Here is a 21,579-nt window from a genome sequence, read left to right on the forward strand (position 1 = left end):
ATAAATATGTCATGCAAAAAAAAAGATGATCGGCACTCATCCTAAACAGCGAAACCCGTAAATGTCGAATTTAATATGTAAATTGTGATGACACCAAATGAATCACGTGACATTCCAATTGACCTTTTTTGAATGTAAATTCTGAACCGTCGTCGATCCAGACGACCGTTAATCTAATAATTCGAGGCATCCTAATCGGTCGCCCTCGTCAGGCTACTTTTTTGTTTGTTTTGATCAACAACCATGAAGTCATTTATGTGGAGGTTGGTGGGCTTAAATTTAACGACAATCCTGTCGCTGCTATTCTGGGCCGATTCAAACGCACCGTCTGAATTCCATCTTATCGCTGACTTAATTGTCTCTCCTCATTTTGTGCTTTCATCCTATGGAGGGTTGGGGGGGGGGGTGTCTCCAACAGCTGATGGAAAAACACAGACGGTATAATTAAGTGACTGGACTGAGGAACTGATGATGATACTCTCCGTCATCATTTGCCAGGTTATTAAAAGGTGTGACTTAGACAAAAAAAGGTTTATTGTTGTGCAAAATTAAAAGCTGCCACGTCGATCTAAATTCTTTATCTAATGACCGGAGCGGGATAGGATGTTATCATTGAGCGGCGTTACGCTGCCAAGTCAGTCTGGCAAAGCGTAGTGGCTAACGATGGTCCCTCTTGAGAGGGATTGTGTTAACGTTAATGTCCGGGGTAAAGAAAATAATAATAATAATACGAGTTCGTGAAGGTGTCAGCCGTTGTCATCTATCATGCAGTGATAAGTTGTTTGTTCACATTTTGAAACACGAACAAAGTGAAGGTCAACCCTATGTGGTTTTGGTAAATCCATTTTTCTATCTAGCTAGCTAGTTAGGTATCTAGCTAGTTAGGTATCTAGCTAGCCAGTTAGGTATCTAGCTAGCCAGTTAGGTATCTAATAATACTACTACTATAATAATAATAATACATTTTATTTCTAAGCGCCTTTCAAAACTCTCAAGGAGACTTTACAGTCACAGGATAAGAACTTTTTTTTGCGCGGATGAGCAGCGGCAGCCATTCGCGCCAGCCTTCACTCTACTCGGAAGTAACACAGCAGCAAAGTTATTTAGATAGCTAGATAGCTAGCCAGTTAGGAATCTATATAGCTAGGTAGCTAGATAGCTAGGTAGCTAGATAGCTACGTATATAGGTAGCTAGGTATATAGGTAGCTAGGTAGCTAGATACCTAGGTAGCTAGGTCGCTAGATAGTTAGGTATATAAGTAGCTAGGGAGCTAGATGGTTTGGGAGCTAGGTAGCTAGATGGCTCGGTAGCTAGGCAGCTAGGTAGCTAGGTATCTAGCTAGCTAGCTAGCTAGCTAGGTATCTAGGTCGCGTGGTATCTAGCTATCTAGGTAGCTAGATAGCTAGGTATCTAGGTATCTCGCCACTGTCTTAAAAGTGTGACAGCGAGAATAAGTCAGTGTGACGAGTCTTGAGAAGACAAAGACTGTTTTTATTTTATTCTTTTTTTAACACTTTTTCAAACTCTGGGGAAATATAACCCAGCAATATCCAAACAGAGATGCGGTGGCCGCTGCCACCACAGCCCCCACGCAATTACTATTGCGTGACCAAGATATTGAGCGCCGTCCCCTTGCTATTTCGGCAGAAGTGTGTTGCGGTGTGCCCGGCCCGAGCCACCATTTTTATGGAAAAAGTATCAAATGTGGATTCACTCCAATTCATTGAAAAGATCCACGCTGAAAGCCTCCCGTGAGGCCTGAACGAGACCCCTAGCGTAATGTATATTGCTTCCCTCTTGGCAGTCTGTATAGAAGTTAAAAAAAAAGCAATGTATCAATGTATGTAGTGTAATGTTTATCAATTTTAACTCGTGGAGAGTTAAGCATAGCATTAATATTGCCAAATTTTGAGCTAATGTAATGTTATTTATTTTTTTAACTCATTCACTGCCAGACGATGTGCAAAAATGTATGCACTCCACTGCCAGGGTTTTTGTCATTTTCACTCAAATTGCAGGACCCACAGAATGTTAAGTTTTAGGATTAAAAATATTCAATGCAGCATTCGAAACCTTACATTTTCTTTTATTAAAAAAAAGTTAATTGCTAAATTATATGGGTCTGGAGTTATCTGAGTTTGAAATAGGGGTTGCTGTACAAATTGCAATACAACATAAACATTCAATTTAGCATAAGAAACCTTACACTCTCTTCTTTCATAAAAAAAAAGTTAATTCCTAAATTATATGCGTGTGGAGTTATTTGAGCTTGAAATGGGGGCGTCTGTACAAAAGGAAAGAGAAAACCATTTCCAGAGGTCTGACCAGCACTTTATCGGCACCCCCTCGTAAGAAAAACCGAAACCCGTACAAATTCGGGAATGACGCTCCACGTCATGCTTTTCAATTCCCGAATAAATGTGTCATTTTTCGTAAGCTTAAGGTCCTGGAAGTGACACAAAAACATATAAAGATCCAAACAAGTCCAATAGGTCGAATCTCAGGGAAATTACACTTGATTGACTAAATGTTCTCATAACGCTTTCATAACTCCCATCCACAAACTCAAACAAAATGGTCCGACCTACGGAGAGGTTTCTATATCGCACGCCTACTAGTTTTCCTCTCTGGCCTCAAAGGAACTCGGTCAGCATGCGTGGAAGCGAAGCTCTTGTTAACCCCCATTACCCTCTGCAACTGTACGAGAGGATTAGCAGAATACAAAGAGCCTCACTCCCCACCCCAGCTCCATCCGTCTTCAACACTACAACGATCTGTGTAATAGATGCTGACGATGAAGCTGCGGGAAAAGAAAGACTGCGGGCGAGGCGGGTGTTGAGTAGTGCATGCTAAGCGTTGGGAAGCTACAGGAAGGTTCCAAAGGACCTTGTCAGCATATTAGCCCACCCTTGGTACTCTGTGACCTTAGTATGTTAGTAATTTTACATAACGGCTGAGGAACAAGGCGAGTGCTTTGAAAATTAATTGATGAATGCTAGCTTGGTGGCTCTGTTTTATAATATCAGCGAGGGGGAAAAAAATAACTGAAGATAATTGAATATATTTCCCAGTGCGGATGCCGTGGAGGGCCAGATCTGGCCACCGAGCCCTGGGTTTTACACCTCTGGTGTAGCCTTTTACAGCAGTCGGCTAATAGGCGCACACGGTGCAGTAGCAGGTCTTCGGTAAAAATAATAATAATAATAATATTGGCACAGGCTCAATTTTTATTTCATTATCCATCGTGCGGAAGGAATCCCTTTGCCACGCCTTCACACTTAAGAGACTTAAACAGTGATTAGCGCATCACCGACAGCCTTAACCCAGTTTCAACAAGCGGTCGCAGAGACATGCTAACTATTCATTTCCCGTCCATTGCATGACATTGCATTGACCTTCTTTACACCCTCCTTTACACCCACTTTATTCATTTATCTCGCTATCTAGCTATCTAGCTCGATAGTTAGGTATCTAGCTCGATAGCCGGGTATCTAGCTAGATATCTAGGTATCTAGCTAGTTAGATATCTAGGTATCTAGCTAGTTAGATATCTATATCTAGCTAGTTAGATATCTATGGATCTAGCAAGTTAGATAACTAGGTATCTGGCTAGATAGATAACTTGGTATCTGGCTAGATAGATATCTAGGTATCTGGCATATTATCCCGCTCAAATAGCAGCTAATCCCCTCCCCAAAAAAATGTACAATGCCTTTTCGCCGTCCTTTTCAATTGCTCTCGTCTTTCCCTCTGCTTTTTTTGTTCCCGTTTTGTTGGCCATTGTTAGCTGCCGTCTCTTCATCTCCCGCGTTCAGCCATCCAAGTCAAACAAGGAAAAGAAAGAGCCGTGCGCCCGTAACTCCAATTTGTCCGTTCGCTGGAAAACGTGTCGCAATGTGCTCGCCGGCAAACGTCGCTCAGCATGGGAAAGATGGCCGTCGGTTTGATTGCCAGTTGTTTAGTCGTGGGGCGGCAGCGATCCGTGAAGACAAATTCATTTTCTCCTCCGTTTGGTAATGAACAATAAAAGGACTCCATTTAATGGTGCTGAATTTAGCAGGCAATTTTTTTTTTAACCGTGTCTGCGAGCGCAAAAGGTCAAGTCAATTCGGTTTTAAGTGCCTTGCTCTCGCTCAGCCGGACGAATGAGTTACCTAAAGAAGCATTTAGTTAACAGCATGATGGACTCATTCGCTGACAGACGTGCAAAAATGTGTCCACTCCAGTGCCAGGGTTTTTGTCATTGTCACTCAAATATCCAGGACCCAAGGAATAATGAGTTTTAGGATTACATAAACATTCAATGCAGCTTAAAAAACCTTAGAGTCTCTTTTTTTCATCAGGAAAAAAAAAGAGTTACGGATGCTCCCCTACTTCCGAACATTCGAGTTATGAACAACGGTACATACAAACGTTCTACGTCATATTTTCAATTCGTGAATGGCAGTAAATGAGTTATTATCATAATACTATTTATAATAATACTTTTCTCGACACATGTTCCAACTATGCACGTATGTCGGAGATGGACACTGGACGAAGGCTCGAACCCAAAAAGATTGTCTTTACTGCCGGCAGGAGACGTAGCCATTCATGACAGACGTCTGAATTCTGCAGCCCTCTGCCAAGCTATTTATTGAGACTATATGCACATTAAAGTGATACCTTAGTAAAACATAGTTTTCTTGATTAGAATACCACACCTCTTGAGTTCTAAGCGCGAACAGATGTAAGCAATAAAACATTGTCTTTTCCATGAACTGATAAATTTGTAACCTGGCTAATGAGCTCTTCCTGTGAAGGAGATTCAAGTCGTAAATTGCTCCTGTGATAAAGGAGCTTCTCAAGTCCGAAATTCTGTCCAAGGCCAGATCTCCGAGATGAAGATGACAGTTTAACAAGCTGTGTCTGTTGACCTCCGATTTTACCCCAGATTGTCTGTGCTTTAATCGTGTATTCGAGTCACACATGTTGACTAAGCATATAACAGCCTGAAACTTTTAAATATGATAACTTCTTATTCTCCACCAACGTATCATCACAACAAAATTCTGCTTTCATCTTCCTTGATTTATTTTGATGCTTTTCTTACGCGTGTTCCTTTTCACTCAAACCATCTGGTCGACTCAACCGAGTCCAAATATTTGTCCGTTGGCTTATTTCCGAATGCTTAGCATTCCGCCCACTATGGCCGGTCCCTCGATACTTTTGTTCTTTCCCTTCTCTGCACGTCGTCGTTGTTTCTCCGTACCTTCCATCTGTCTCGTGGCTGTATTATACCTCCATTGTCCTGATGTTATTGCAGCTTGGACGTTATCTTTATCCTCCTTCTCTGTCATACACTTTGTATCATCATGCCATTCGGTGGATTTATGCTGTGTCAAGTAGGCGGTGAAAACTAGGTGACAGGTTTATTTGCGGGGCACGTTTGCGGTGCTCTCGGGTAATTAGTCATCATTTGTACAAACGTTGCCGGTCTTTGCTTTTACTTCCCGAAAAGACTTGGTTCCGCATTGCGTTTCATTGGGAGTGTCTTGAGCTGATGCGCTATGTATACGCTGGTGTACCCCACCCATTTATTTCCCAATGCCTGTTGACCCGTACGTATTACGAAACCGCAGGTAGATTCCGAATGTTTCCCTTTGATGAATAAACAGCAGGAAGGTCTGCTTTGCAATTTGCCGTTACGAGCCCAGCGGTTGTGTAATTTCAACGCCGTGAGGTATGGAGGGGTAAGACCGACGCTTAATGAACATATATGTTATTCACAGCAATTCCTCAAGTCCCTCCCCAATTACGCAAGGGGGTGATTAATATTCATCCCGCATTTCCCCGACCCCCTCCAGGTGCCCTCTTCTCTACTCGCTGTGAATTCCGCTCCCCGATAGTCACACGACATACATTTACACACATTCGGCTTGGTACGACGCGTCCTTAACGGCACTGAGGTTAAGGTGTCTTAGCTCAAGGGCAAAGCGATGCAACGGCGGCCTTGGGCTTGATCCCCGTGGGAAAGCGGGAGCCTCGTCGCATATTCAGAGCTCCAGCTGGTTAATGTACATTTAACATCACAGAATCGACGGGGGTGGGTGGAAAGGCATGTGCAGAATACACAATCAATCACTGGCGAGTTACTGTAAAGCTGTGGATGGAGCGAACAAATCGGCATTTTTTTGACTTAAAATTGCATTTTCTGTGTAGCTCTCTCTCTTGTTTCTATTTATAATTATATTTTATTTATTGCATTCTATTTGTGATTACATTTTATTTATTATAGTACCTATGCTTGTCTGTGACTAAAGTGTCCTTGAGAGCTTTGAAAAGCGCTTAAAAGCTAATGTATTATTATTATTATTATTATTATACATTACATCTTACATAGAGAAAAAATAATATCTATATATGCATAATATTATATATATACATGTATATGTATGTGTATATATGTGTATATACATATGTACGTATATGCTTGTATATATATATATATATATATATATATATATATATATATATATATATATATGCTAGTGCAGCGTGTTCTACCAGAAACAAATTCCTTGTGTGTTCGACATACTTTATATATATATTATATATTATGATATATAGATATATGTACTATACTATAAGTACTCTATGTACAGTATATATTTTTTTTCATGTATAGTCCATATTTTAGCCACTAGAGCAAGAACAAAATGGCAAATGTTTGTCATAGCACCTCAAGTCTAAACACTTAAATGTGCGTTCACAGATGCACTTGCCCACTCATGAAAAAAAAAAACTCACTGTCACACTCCCAAACACTTTAACAAGTACGGCCAGCTTGATATGCACAAATTGTCGGCTTCATATCTTATTTAATCACCAGACAAGCGCATTAGTCAAGACTCCCCTGAATCCCAGCGACACTCCAGGCAAATTAACATGTACCCAAAAGTTTTTTTAATGGAGCAAAAATGACATTTTCCTTTTCATAGCGATTATGTCTGTCCCAGGGAGCAAGCATTGATTTCAATTCACCTTCATTTATCGGCAAAATTTAATCCCTATCTTTGCATTTGGGATTGTAATGGCTTTATCGTGTCGTGGAGTACATTTCCTGCATGAATTATAATACATGTGGTTTTCGTGGCGGTCCTTGACTAAGCTTCAAACCTGCATAACCATTCACAACAAAAAAATAAATATAATAAAAATCACTATTTTCTGGTTCTGGTGGAAGCCTTCTTCTCTCCCTCTTTGCCGCGTCATCACTTTTCCGGAGAAAAGGGGCCTCGCCATAGCACAGAGACTGATGATCCCCTTTCAACCTTGAAGCTCTTTCTTCCTTCTTCAAACCGCTCGACGAGCCTTCGTGTCTTTGCGTTCTCTCAAGTGCTCTCATCACATCACATTTCGGCGTTGACGATCGTTGAGCGTGCACTCCGTTCAAATGTTTTCCCTTTAAAGGGGCTCAAAAGACACTCGACGAATGGATCCCAAGGGCAAAATAGATATCGTTGTTCCAACGTTTCCCCCTCCCCCTCTTGAGAATATCACATTGGCATCAAATTTCATCCTTGAAAAAAAGATTCTGACCAGATGACCTTTGAACACACTCATCGGTCCCTCATCTTCCCTATGCCCTCTGCCCGGCTCACCACAATGGGGTGCAGAGCTTTGCTCCCAAACTCTGGAACTCACTTCCACCCAACATCCGTAATATTGACTCCCTTCCTACTTTCAAACCTGTTTAAACATGCTTTCATGGTCTAGTTTAATCTGCTATTTTATTATTTATCGTTTTATTCATGGTTTTATTGTTTTATGTATTGTTGTTTTTATTGTAACGTGTCTTTGGGTGTTCAGAAAGGGCTTGTAAATTAAATGTATTATTATTATTATTATTATTATTATTTTATTATTATCATCTTTATTATTATTAATCTAATCCCCCAATCCCATGTTAGCAACATTGATGTGCCAAATATGGATCTCCTCCGTTTTAAAGGACAACCGACGTCTCCGGACAAGTTGTGTCCATAATTTATAATATATATAATATATATTGTAAAATAATAATACATTACATTTTAAGCACCTTTCAAAGCTCTGAAGGACACTTTACAGTCACAGACAAGCATAGGTACTATAATAAATAAAATATAATCACAAATACAATGCATGAAATAAAATACGATTATAAATAGAAACAAGAGAGCGCTGACATCAACATATATACACAAAAATGAAACCGTATTGGACCCTTTACTATACTTTACTTTTCTGCAAATCTCACCCAAATGACTTCCAATGGAGAGCACGTGAATCATATTTTTTTTTGGGGGGGGGCAGAGTGCAAATGTATGTCAACGTACTGTATATGTAGCCGTATTCTTAGGGAGCACATTAGCGGGCGGCGTACTCAAAACTAAATAAATTATCATGGAGCTATTTTTAAACAGAAGTGTAAATGCGGTAATCCGGAGGGCACCAACCGCAAAGAGCCAACAAGACAGAACAGAAGCTACATGGGGAATACAGCTATGTCGTTGTGAAAGTCCCTTTCTCTCACTCTCCCTCCCTCATTTCATTTCCTTCCCTCCTTTTTTTTCCTCCCCCTCTTTTTGCCTTTCATATGGTAAAATGCTCTGTTTTGCTTTCCGAGTATGTTGCTTATTCCTGAGCCTTCTTTGGGGACTAAACTGACTCTGTTGTGATAAACAATAACAGACCTTTCAAGAAGTCTCGCAAGGGGATAATGTGTTTTTTGGCGGCAAAAATAATAAAAATAAATATATCAGGGGGGTCATTCTGGTGCATGCAAACAAAAATGAGATATGGAATTGTATTTTATTTTTTTGTCATATATGGTTTTGCTGCAAAAAAAAAAAAACAGGAAGGGCATTACGGTGCACAAAAATCCAAACTTTTATTCATTGGTCATATGGAGAAGCACAACTTGCTATTTGAACAATACTTTACTGTATCGCCATATAATGTGGTGTGCTTTATACTTTTATCTATTTATATATTATATTTGGAAAACTTTTTTTTCATTCATTGAATGTGCGCCTTATAGTCCGCTGTGCTTTATATATGGAAAACGTACGAAAATACACCATTGGGGGTGCGCCTTATTCTCCGATACGCCTTATACGGCAGAAAATACAGTACATATTTTCTGGTGTATGGTCATATTTTACAAAGATTCCACGGCATATAGCGATATTTTATGTTTTAAGACTCGCGCTGAATATTCAGGAAGTCTTGTTTTCGAGTTGATGACGATGCCTGACGTGACGTCCCTGAAGGAACGCCCCTGACCTAGAAAGCGACACACAATCCATTTTGGGTACTTTGTTTGGTCTGAAAACTTCGTGTTGATCTGTGTTGATGTCGAAAACACATGAATAACGCAATGGTGAATCGTTGTGTGTTGCACCAAGACTACTATTTGATACTAGTTGACACAAAGTCCCAGCAGACAACTCAGCCCATTTCCAACGGAGCTTGGGCGCCATCTTGTGCATTTTCTGGGACGCTACATTGGAGTCCTGACGGCTCGAATTGATACGGGAGGACTTCTTTAATCGATTGCAAACATTTATGCTTTCCTCTTCAGAACTATTTGAATCATATTCATAACTGGATGAGTAACAAGAAAGCATCTTCTCTGAATCTGAAGCCATTGTTTTGATTCTAGAGCAAGGCAAGACGTCCTGGCGTGACGTCACGAACAAGGGGGCGGGACCTTCTGAAACTCTGCATGTCCCAGGTCATTTTGAAGTCGTTTTGGGACACTTTAAGTCATTTTTATTGGTGATTTTCATTTGACTAAAAATATCAGCCTGCGTGTTTTGGGTACTTTAGATGCTATAAAACATTTTTTCTGATGTCAGTTAGGAAACAAAAAAATGGTGTCGATTGTCCTTTAACACTGGTAAAACTATGTAAAACACACTCACATTTTATGTTAAAGTATTTACGATTGTGAGATTCCAATTTATTTGGCAGATTATGGCGATGATGTCAAATAACAGCAACGGGGTAATTGACATTTTACTGTCATATCTTTTTTTTTTTCTTATACTAGATCATGGCATTCATTGACAGACAGACATTGCAGCCTATCCGTGATACCCATGTGCAAAACAATTGTGTGAGGAAGAGTTAGAGAGGGGGCGAAAATGCAAGCAAACTCCCAAATTAAGATTCACATCACACTACTTAGTGTTTGGAGAAGAGTGTAATTGTGTGGCCTCTTCACTCTGCGCCTGACAAAGCAAACCTTCCTTGAAATGAAGCTGTAGACAAGAAAGCCCCCAGGCAGTTTTCCCTAGTGCCGCCTATTCAACTGCGAGCTGCGTACTCCGCTCTGCAAAGCACAACCGCAAAAAACGCGAAAAACTTAAAGGACAACCGACACCATTTTTTTTGTTTCCTAACTGATGCCAGAAAAACGTTTTATAGCATCTAAAATACCCAAAACACACAGGCTGATATTTTTAGTCAAATGCAAAGCGCCAATAAAAATGACCAAAACTGCTTCAAAATGACCTCGGAAATGGCGAGTTTTAGAAGGTCCCGCCCCCTTGTTCGTGACATCATGTCAGGATACTCCAGACACAAAACAAAGGCTTCAGAGAGTTCAGATTCGGAGAAGATGCTTTCTTGTTCCTCATCCAGTTATGAATATGATTCAAATAGTTCTGAAGAGGAAAGCATAAATGTTTGCAATCGATTAAAGAAGTCCTTCCGGATCAATTCGAGCTGTCTGGACTTCAATGTAGCTCCCATAAAATGCACAAGATGTTACGGTGCCAGGCGTCGAATTAAAATTGTAATTAATGTAATGTAATGTAAATAAGGTCTGGAGGTCGTGGTCATAAGTACGGGTGGTCGTAAGTCGAGGCGGTCGTTAGTCGGATGTTACCTGTATATGGTTTTAAGCATTGTTATGTGTTGCGCCACCCTTTGTATTCAACCATTAGTTACAGTGAAAATGAGGCTAATCGTCAATGTAGTTTGTTAGCATTGTGTCAAGCAGACTTTTACGCTGGTTTTAAACACAAATTGTGTTTGACGTCAAACATTTTGAAGCCTTTTTTATTAGTTTTTTTTAAATTGCAAATATTGTCAATCAGGCGCCATTCTTGGTCGACTGGGTGAACTCCGGAGTTTTTCATTCTGCTGACCATACAATCCCCCAAAATGATTGGCACACGTCTGTTTGTCGTCATTGATCACGCATGTCATTTATCTGTGTCCGCTTCATTTCTTCCACCCCCCCCCCTTCTTTCCCCTTTTTACATTTGAAACACTTGTCAAGCGCTGGCGCCTTTGTGCCTCTCACCGCGTCGCCCGCAACTACAAAGACACACTCGGCATTGATTTACGATGTGCCATTTTATAATTACGTCCCTGTGCTTTTTTTTTCTTCTTTATTCGCGCTTTCCCTCTCTTTTCATCCCGTTTCTCTTATCTCACACCCCCTATGTTTTCTAATTCCATCCCCGCTGTCCATTTTTGTGCTTGTTATCTCAAGGCCCCTCTTATTTTTATTGTATTTTTTTGGGGTGGGCCTGTTTGATCACAATTTAGAAATTTCCTCTTTCATCTACGTCAGTTTCACTTTCACTGTTTTAGTTTTCGCCTCTTTTTTTGTTGTTGTATCAGTGTTTGAAATAACGTCTGCCCGGAGGCCCGGGCCGTACAACTTTTACGTCGGGCGTACAACTTTCAAAGGTTGTCGGCCCGGGTGGCTGACAACTTCTTCAAGAAAAAAAAAATTTTTTTTTCAAATCAAACGTTTGCTTTATTTAATAAAGCTACAAGTGAACCGCTACAAGCGAACCGCTACAAGAGAACCGCTACAAGCAAACCGCTACAAGCGAACCGCTACAAGCCACGTGGACTCCTCTTTCTAAGCGCCTTTCAAAACTCTCAAGTACACTTTACAGTCACGGTGTAATCCGAAGCACGAAACAGGCTTCTGATAGGCTGCCGCGCCGCGTATGCAAATTGCCAAACAAACCTTCGTTTGGCAATTTGCATACTCGTGCTTCGGACTGTACCGTGACTGTAAAGTGTACTTTAGAGTTTTGAAAGGCGCTTAGAAAGAGGAGTCCACGTGGCTTTTAGCAGACAACGCAACACAAACATTGCATTGTGCGCCATGACGAGAAACGACAACTGGAGCAAAATCTTCTACAAGGCATATTTACCATAAATTAAGCAAGGGAGCATTTGTGGTTGGTATTTCCTTAATTAAAAAAATCCTTTATACTTCGCTTTTATTTTTTTTTTTGGCGATTAGTTGTCTTATTTTGTTTCAAGTTGTAAAAAATGGGGCAAGCAACTTTATGGCCGGGCAGGCAACTTTTCAGAGGTGTCTGCCCTGGTGTCCGCTAACTTTTTGTCATGAGTTTCAGACACTGACAATATCTTCTTGTTTTTTTTCTCCCTGATGCAGGCTCCCTGGAATGCGCCCCATCTTCACCATAAGCTGACCGGGTATTGACAGAGGTACGCAAATGACCATCACCGCCATGGCAACCCAAAACCAGGTGGACTTTGTGCAACTCTTATGTCGATTGGAAAACAATCTCATTCTTCCGCAACTGCTCCTGAAAATCCTCCATGCGGTTTTCAAACGTGATTTTTTTTTCCCCCCCCTCTGCAAACCAAACAATTGTGCCTAGCGTCTGAATTCTAAATTTTGGTATTTTGACCAACAAATTTTAATTCGCTCAAACAAATATTAAAAAAAAATCTATGAAAATGAGAGCAAAAAATATTCACATGAAAAAAAAATACCCCCCAAAAAATACATGAAAATGCAATGAGAGCTAAAATTGTTCATAAAAAAATAAAATAAAATAAAAAAATAACCCCCTAAGAAAATCTATAAAAATGCATCGAGAGCTAAAATTATTCATAAGGAAAAAAACAAAAAAAATTGTCCTTTTTACCTAAGTTGCATCTCCCGCTCGCAAACAATACCGAGGTATCACTATCTATTTGCTATTGTTAGGTTGTAAATAAATGTACTTATTTCCTTCACTATCCATTTGTTCTCTAGCTAGCTACCTAGCTGGCTATTTTTTTGCTATCCATTTGCTATCAATTAGCTAGCTACCTAGCTGGCTAATTTTTTTGCTATCCATTTGCTATCAATTAGCTAGCTACCTAGCTGGTTATTTTTTTTGCTATATTTGCTATCAATTAGCTAGCTATCTATTATCTATCCATTTGCTATCTAATAGCTAGCTACCTAGCTGACTATTTGCTAAATACTATTTCCTTCACTATCCATTTGCTATCTATTAGCTAGCTACCTAGCTGACTATTTGCTATTGTTAGGTTGTAAATAAATGTACTTATTTCCTTCACTATCCATTTGCTATCGAGCTAGCTACCTAGCTGGCTATCTATTTTCCATCCATTTGCTATCTATTTGCTATCCATCTAGCTAACTAGCTAGCTAGCTATTTGCTATCTTTTAGCTATCTACCTAGCTAGCTATCTATTTGCTATCTATTAGCTATCTATCTCGCTGGCTATCTATTTGCTATTGTTAGGTTGTAAATAAATGTACTTATTTTCTTCAGTACCCATTTGTATCTGTCTTGCTAGCTATGTAGCTGGCTATCTATTAGCTATCTTACTTTATATTACTTCCGGGTTGAGTGAATGCTGGCGCGTGTGGCAGCCGCTGCTCACCCGCAGAAAAAATATCCTGTGACTGTAAAGTGTCCTTGAGGGTTTTGAAAGGTGCTTATAAATTAACTGCATTATTATTATTGTGACTTTATATCTTGTTGCTGTCCGTAATTCATCCCAAAAGGCTAGTTTGCTCTTACAGTAACACTTTAAAGCCACCCCTTTTAAAAGTGTCACTCAAACTTCACGGTAGCTCTTGAAGGTTTTATGTTTTTTTCTCCCCCCGTGGGAAGGCTGTTCCTAATCCAACTTGAGGCTTTTTGTGAAGTGGCAAGACAATTACCGCACATAAATCCTCCATTCGTCGTCTAATTCTTTTCTAATAACCACGAAAAGGGTGAGCTGCCAACACTATTTATTTCACACACTCCCCTCCAAAAATATTGGGACATTTAAATTACCTTTTTTTCTGGTATATAAGGCGCACCTTCAACGAATGACATATGTAAAAACCTTTACTGTAATAAAAATATTATTAATAATAATAATAATAATACATTTCATTTATTAGCGCCTTTCAAAACTCTCAAGGTCACTTTACGGTCACGCTTTTCTGTGGGTGAGCAGCGGCAGCCACACGCGCCAGCATTCACTCAACCCGGAAGTAACACAGATAGAAAGCTAGCTAGCTAAGAGAAGATAGCTAATAATAATAATAGACATAGCTAATAGCTATCTAGCCATATAACTATATAGCTAATAATAGATAACTAGCTAGCCAGCTAGATAGCCAATAGATAGCACCACTGAAGGCCTAGCGATAAAATCTAAATTCAGAAATGGCTCTGTACCTCATATTTTCAATTCCGGAATAAATTCGTGAACGGCAGTGAATGAATTCATGATTTTTGGAACTTAAATTCATGAATTCGAAAGGACCCTAAGAAGGAATCTCCCGAGTTGTCCCCTAAAAAGTCACCAAAAAACTTTTGACGTTGTCGCCGTTTGACATGTAGACAAAAAAAAGACAATGTTGACATCTTTGTTCTTCCCACATCTGTGTAGGACTCTTTTATTTATTGTTTGTCCGCTTGGCTCTCTCTCAAACTATTTTTAGGCAAGCTATATTGAAGATAGCAAGGATGAGGACGTGAGGGGGGGGGGGGAAACGAGCCGTGACAGCCGTGTCTGTCATTGAAACGTCTGTTTTTGTATCCCACCCAAAACAAAAAAAAAAACCATTCTATCTCCGTTATGTCTATACGAATGACGACCAATCACTGTTATCTTCTTGACTAACCCTCAAAGCGCACATCTGTCATGAAACCAAACAGCTACGTCTTTTCTGTGCATGACGAGACATTCATTAAACGTAGCCGACGGTGTAACAACCTCTAAATAGCCATCGCAAATATTGATGTACTGGAATAATGTTTACATTAAAAAAAGAGGAAGAAACTGACAGCCAACCAATTGCCTGTTCACATTTACTACCCATGAGAGCGATTGAAATTGAACGGGATTTCATTGACGGACAGGTCGCTGTCTGTGTCCTCTCATTCAATGTTGGGATAAATACAACAAAAAGCCGCTAGTTGATGGAACAGTATTGATTCAATCTGAAGGATTACCAAAGCTTCAACGTACGTACGTGCGGGTGTGTTTCCGATACGCCGCGCCGGATGGATTTTTGGATCGGGCGACTTCATCAATTTGTGCGAATGGGCAAAAAAAAAAAACTGTATTGATAACCTGCAACATCTTCCTATTTAGATTGGATTGAATTAGCCTTTATTAGTCTAGCAGTGGAGAAATTTACATTTCACAGCAGCAAAGTGATGAAAGTAAGAATAAAGGAAAGGAAGAAGTAGAAAAACAAAATGCAGGAGCTGCTGTAAAGGCAGCCACTCTTGCAGGCGCCATCTTGAAGTCAAAACACCAACAACGAAAATCTGAATGACAAATAATGTGACATAACACAAAAGACACAGACTGTCATTCAATTTTAACTCATTCATTGCCAGATGTGCAAAAATGTGTCCACTCCGGTGCCAGGGTTTTTGTCATTGTCACTTGAATTCCGGGAGCCACAGAATATTGAGTTTTAGGACTACATAAACATTCAATGCAGCGTAAGAAACCTTAGCTATCTGGTGGCTAGCTAGCTAGCTATTTTTTTTTTTATTTTCGGGTTGAGTGAACGCTGGCGCATGTGGCTGCCGCTGCTAACCCACAGAAAAACTGATCCAGTGACTTTAAAGTGACCTTGGCGCTTACAAATGAAATGTCTTCTTCTTCTTCTTCTTCTTCTTCTTCTTCTTCTTCTTCTTCTTCTTCTTCTTCTTCTTATTATTATTATTATTATTACGGGATGGCAGCGATTGAGTTAAGCACTTTCTGCACCCTCTTTGTTGTATGAAGCAATTCTAGATGAAAGAGGAGAGGATCAAAGCATCCTTTTCACCAGTGGATCAGAGACATCATGGTGGAACATCCACGCCTGCCACAAGCTAAATGTTGGAAGAAAAGCACGAAACTGTAGCATCCATTGACAGATGGAAAGAGATTGTCTCACATATTCTGTCCCACTTAAATCCGCTTCAATTCCAAGCCGCGACATTTTCCACATATGCATCCGGCGCTCTGCGCTGACACTTCTTTCTTCTCATCAAAGCTCGTAAGAGCACTTGCTGACGGCTGCCTACTCGGACGCCATCTTGGACTACTTATTTACTGACCAACTCGAGTTGACGAATCCGAGACGCACGATATTTACAAGCGAGTGAACATGTCAGGACCTTGACCTTAGTGTTCCTTTCATTTCTTTTCACAAGCTACCCACACACACACACACACACACACACACACACACACACACAATGGTTTGGTGTGATTAATCCCCGATATGAAAAAATGATTCCATTAGAGGACCAAATTGAAAGGATGCTTTGAAAAGAAGTGAATGGGGGACAGGGTTAGGGGAGGTGAGGAGGGGGAGTTGTTTTGGAGCCCACAGCTCAATGTGGCGAGGTGACAAACGTGAGGGATGACGTGACTGATAAAAAAAAAAAACATGTTTTTTTTTCCCTCTGGAGATGTGCGCCGCACACGCTATTGTGCATTTTTTTTTTTTTTTTTTTTTTTTGCTTTGCATGCGTAGGTGGAACTGTCGCGGCTTGGAATTGAAGCGGATTTACGTGGGATAGGAGATACAGTTATACCTTGGCTTACTAACTTAATTGGTTCCCAGACAGAGTGTGTAAGGCGAAAAGTGTGTATCCCAAAAATTAATTTCCCATAGGAAACCATTAAAATTAGAATAATCCGTTCCCAGGTCCCCATAAAACACAATATTCTACTTTGTAATGTTCTAAGCCTTAAAACTACACAAACTATACCTTATTTAATGTATAATAAATGTTGTATGGTATTATAATTAAATAAATAAACCATACTGTATAATAAAGTGGTTTTATTTACCTTTGTGATGGTCGTTGATGGCTTGATGGAATGGAGTGGCCGGTTTCCTCAGCATTAAACACTTGATGAGGAATGTAGCCTTCTTCTTTCACCATCTTGAGGAATGATCCCTTTGTAGGTGCTTTCTCTGTGATAATTTTATCTAGTTCCTCACCAATTGTGTTCTGCTTAGCTGGGTTGATAGCTTTTTGCATCAAGTGTACAGATGGCTTGTGCGAGTTATTTGTGGAGCCTGATTGATGGGATATTTTAACCTTGCAGTTTACACTCTGCCTTCGAACTATCAAAGTTGAAACTCTCTCACTGTCGTCTGCCTGTCTCTTTAATATTTAAACCACCTCCCTCACTGCTGCATTCCTGACCAATCACATGGCTTTAACCAAAGACTGGGGGTGGGGAATAGAGGACAAAAACAGTCGGCTGCCGAACGACACATCACTCATTGAGGCAGCTCCGTGTACGAAAAAAGTTCATATGCCAAGGTAAAGTTTGTATGCCAAGGTAAAATTTTCATAAATGTAATGTTCATAAACCAAAAAGTTCGTAAGCCAAGGGGTTCGTAAACCGAGGTATCACTATATGAGACAATTTTTTTAGTCAATCCACAATCTACCGCTTCGTTTTTGCTTTCAACATTTAGCTTGTAGTAGACATGCACATTCAACCATGACGTCCGTGATCCACTGGTGAAAAGGACGCTTTGATCCTCTACTCTTTCATCTAGACCTGCATCATGTAACAAAGAGGTTACAGTAAGTGCTTAAGAATGTGTGTCTTGGTGTTGTCATATTACTTATTTAGTTGTTGTTTTTTGTTCTTTTGACTTCAAGATGGCGCCGTGAGAGTGGCTGCCTTTACAGCTACTCCTGTATTTATTTGGTTTGGTTTTCTAGACTAATAAAGGTAAAGCCAATCCAATGTCTGAAATATTCCTTTTCCTCTTTTGTACCGATGGAAGGCAAATATTAGAAAGGTCTTTCCAGAAGAGGAAAGTTTGCATTTGTCAACTTTGCTTGGTGTCATCTCCAACCTTCGCCATCTTTTATCTTTCGGATTCGTCATCGCTTCTGCTGTTTTTCATCTCGCCGTTTGTCTTTCATCTCTATCGTCTACTTTTGCCTGGCGCCTTTTTCACTGATCCCTTCAATATGTCTGTAAGGACGACTTTGTTATTTTTTATTTTTTTTAGTTCTCCGGATGTTGCTTATTTTGGCAAGCAATGCGCTCAAGTCTCGGTGGGCTTTGCGTGTCATTATCTTGACACGTGTCGGCATCTGCGTGTGGAGGCGTCATTTATTTATGTAACTTTTTTTTTTTTAAAAGATGAAGTTTGCACACGTGTTAGTGGGCATCAGGAGAGCATCTCCTCCAATGGAGGAACTTAAGATGGGGGGGGGGTTTCTTTACTGCGTGTTGATTTTCTCAAGATGGAGCTGACATCCACCCTGCCTGTGAACTCCATGTTCCCTTCTGCCTTCTCTCTCTCTGCCAACCACTCGTCTCCAGCAGATAGTTTTATAGGGGGAAAGTTTAATCTTGGCAACTTTTGCCGCAACCGGTGTCAGCACTGCAGAGGATAATTCTCATCCATTCTTCCTGACTTTCGATGGCAGCCTTTTGAACATTTGGGAAGGACGGAAGGGGATAAAGGGGGCTGCGATTGTAGTGAGACCATATGACCATGTGTGTTGGTTGACATAATGATAATAATAATAATGATGATAATGATGACAACAATGGTGACGACAATGACAATGATGACGACGATAATGATGATGATGATAATGATAATGATAATGATAATGATAATGATGATAGTAATGATGAAATGATAATAATAATAATGATGATGATGATAATAGTAGTGTCCTTGAGAGTTTTGAAAGGTGCTTAGAAATCAAATGTATCATTATTATTAATGATAATGATGATAATGTAGGTAATGATGACGATGATAATGATTTCAATGATAACGATGATAGTAATGATGAAATTATAATAATGATGATAATAGTGAAGTGTCCTTGAGAGTTTTGAAAGGTGCTTAGAAATCAAATGTATTATTAATAATAATAATGATGATGACGATAATGATGATAATGATAACGATGATAGTAATGATGAAACTATAATAATGATAATAATGATGTTAATAGTAGTGTCCTTGAGAGTTTTGAAAGGTGCTTAGAAATTAAATGTATCATTATTATTATTGATAATGATAATGATGATAATGTTGGTAATGATGACGATGATAATGATTTCAATGATAACGATGATAGTAATGATTACATTTTAATAATGATGATAATAGTAAAGTGTCCTTGAGAGTTTTGAAAGGCGCTTAGAAATTAAATGTATTATTAATAATAATAATAATAATAATAATGATGACGATAATGATGATAATGATAATGATGATAGTAATGATGAAATTATAATAATGATGATAATAGTAAAGTGTCCTTGAGAGTTTTGAAAGGCACTTAGAAATTAAATGTATTATTATTAATAATAATAATAATAATGATGATGATAATGATGACGATAATGATGACGATAATGATGATAATGATAACGATGACAATGATAAGGATGATAGTAATGATAAAATTGTAATAATGATAATAATGATGATAATAGTAAAGTGTCCTTGAGTTTTGAAAGGCGCTTAGAAATTAAATGTATTATTATTAATAATAATAATAATAATGATTATGATACTGAGGACGATAATGATAATAATAACGATGACAATGATAACGATGATAGTCACGATAAAATCATAATAATGATAACAATTATGATAATTGTAGTGTCCTTGAGAGTTTTGAAAGGCGCTTAGAAATGTAATGTATTTTATTTTTATTATTATTAATAATGATGATGATGATGATAGTATCGATAATGATGATAATAATAATAATAATGATCATACATTTTATTCATAACTAGTTAAGACCAAAAACCCAAAAAAAGAATTACATTCAGAATTTAAATGAAGCCGTTATAATTCATTTCTAACAACATTTATCAGTGTTTCAGTTTCCATCTGTTTGCCATGTAACATGAACATTAATTATGAATCAATTATTTGTTCATAATCGCTCTTTTAGTTCACAGATTGAATGCTAATCCAAATTTTGATCTTGCTTCAAGCGAGAATGTGCTAAGCAACGTGCACGAATTGGCTCTGCTATCGCCACAGGTTGGGTCAAGAATAAATACAATCCCCCCCTTGGGGGTTCCTCCCATATGTTGAACCATGATGGAACACGCCGCAGCAAACCCCCCAGGAGGGTTAAAGCCGCCGGCAGGCACCCCCCTGATAATGGAGTGGTGCTGTGAGCGTGCCCGTTAAACAGCTTTTGGTCCCGGGGGCTAATGACGTCCACTGGCATGTTTCCTTCCAGCGCTGTATCGCCTCTCGATTCACTTTCACGCCAACCCTCAGCCTTCTTTTTCCTGCCCGTGCCTTTTTCTTTCGTCTCCTCTCTCGTTCTCAGATTTTATTTTTTTTCCCGCCATCTGCATCTCTCCTCCTCCTCTGTTTGGATGAGTTCTCGTGGAGTGACGGGAGAGCAGGGGGGTGTTCTGTCACTCTTGCCTTCTAATGAGCAGTTTCTCCGCATGCCGCCAGTTCTCAAAGAGCCAAAATAGCAGAAACATTTCACTCTGTCGGGGCCTTGATTTATCTGTCAACTGCGAGTGACAGATTTTCATGCCTTTTAATCTGGATTGATCCCATGTTTGGAGATTTACCGAACAGGAGAAGTGATGTAACTCACCGTCTTTAGAAGAAATTGATCAATCTTGTTTTATGGTTGCTCTCAAATGTGAAACGTGGCGTTTATCAGTTTTCGCACCGGTTTCAAGTCTAAGTCTATTTTTTGATAATCCCTTTCAACAGCCGACGATGAGTCAATATTTATTAGGAAACCGTTCGCTCACGGTGACACTGTCTGTCCCCCTCCTCAGCCCACTGCTTACGTGGACCATGTTTTGACCTTGGGGTATTTCCAGATTACCGGTAAATTATTAACTCATTTACTGTCAGACGATGTGCAAAAAAATGTGTCCAGTCCAGTGCCAGGGTTTTTGTCATTGCCACTCAAATTCCAGGACTCACAGAATATTGAGTTTTAGGACAACATAAACATTCAATACAGCTTTAGAAACCTTAGACTCTCTTCTTTAATCATTAAAAAAGAGTTAATTACTAAATTATACGAGTCTGGAGCTATCTGATCTTGAAATGGGGGTGGCTGGACAAAATACAATACATGCATGTTGGTTTATATCACGCTTTAACAACAGATAAAGCTGGAACAAAGCGCTAACATGGAAAAAAGGGAGATGCTGACCCTTTGTTGCAATGGCCAGCGCTTTATCAGCACCCAAGCATGAAAAAACAAAACCCGAACAAATTCGCGAATGGCGCTCTATGTCAT

The 21,579-nt window shown here is 39.5% G+C and overlaps 1 protein-coding gene across 7 annotated transcripts in view; it reads left to right on the top strand.

Annotated features, from left to right (window-relative positions):
• Window positions 1-21,579, top strand: part of samd12 (sterile alpha motif domain containing 12) — a 57,109-nt gene that overhangs the window by 25,617 nt on the left and 9,913 nt on the right. For all 7 annotated transcript variants that reach the window (XM_089023858.1, XM_089023854.1, XM_089023857.1 and 4 more), the window contains one exon: window positions 12,459-12,511. In XM_089023858.1, coding sequence (XP_088879984.1) covers window positions 12,459-12,495 — 37 coding nt within the window. In that variant the 3' untranslated portion in view covers window positions 12,496-12,511. The remainder of the gene's footprint in view (window positions 1-12,458; window positions 12,512-21,579) is intronic.

Source organism: Hippocampus bargibanti, linkage group LG20 (genome assembly GCF_051943395.1).
Source record: "Hippocampus bargibanti isolate YZ-2025 linkage group LG20, ASM5194339v1, whole genome shotgun sequence".
In the NCBI taxonomy this organism is placed as follows: Eukaryota; Metazoa; Chordata; class Actinopteri; order Syngnathiformes; family Syngnathidae; genus Hippocampus; species Hippocampus bargibanti.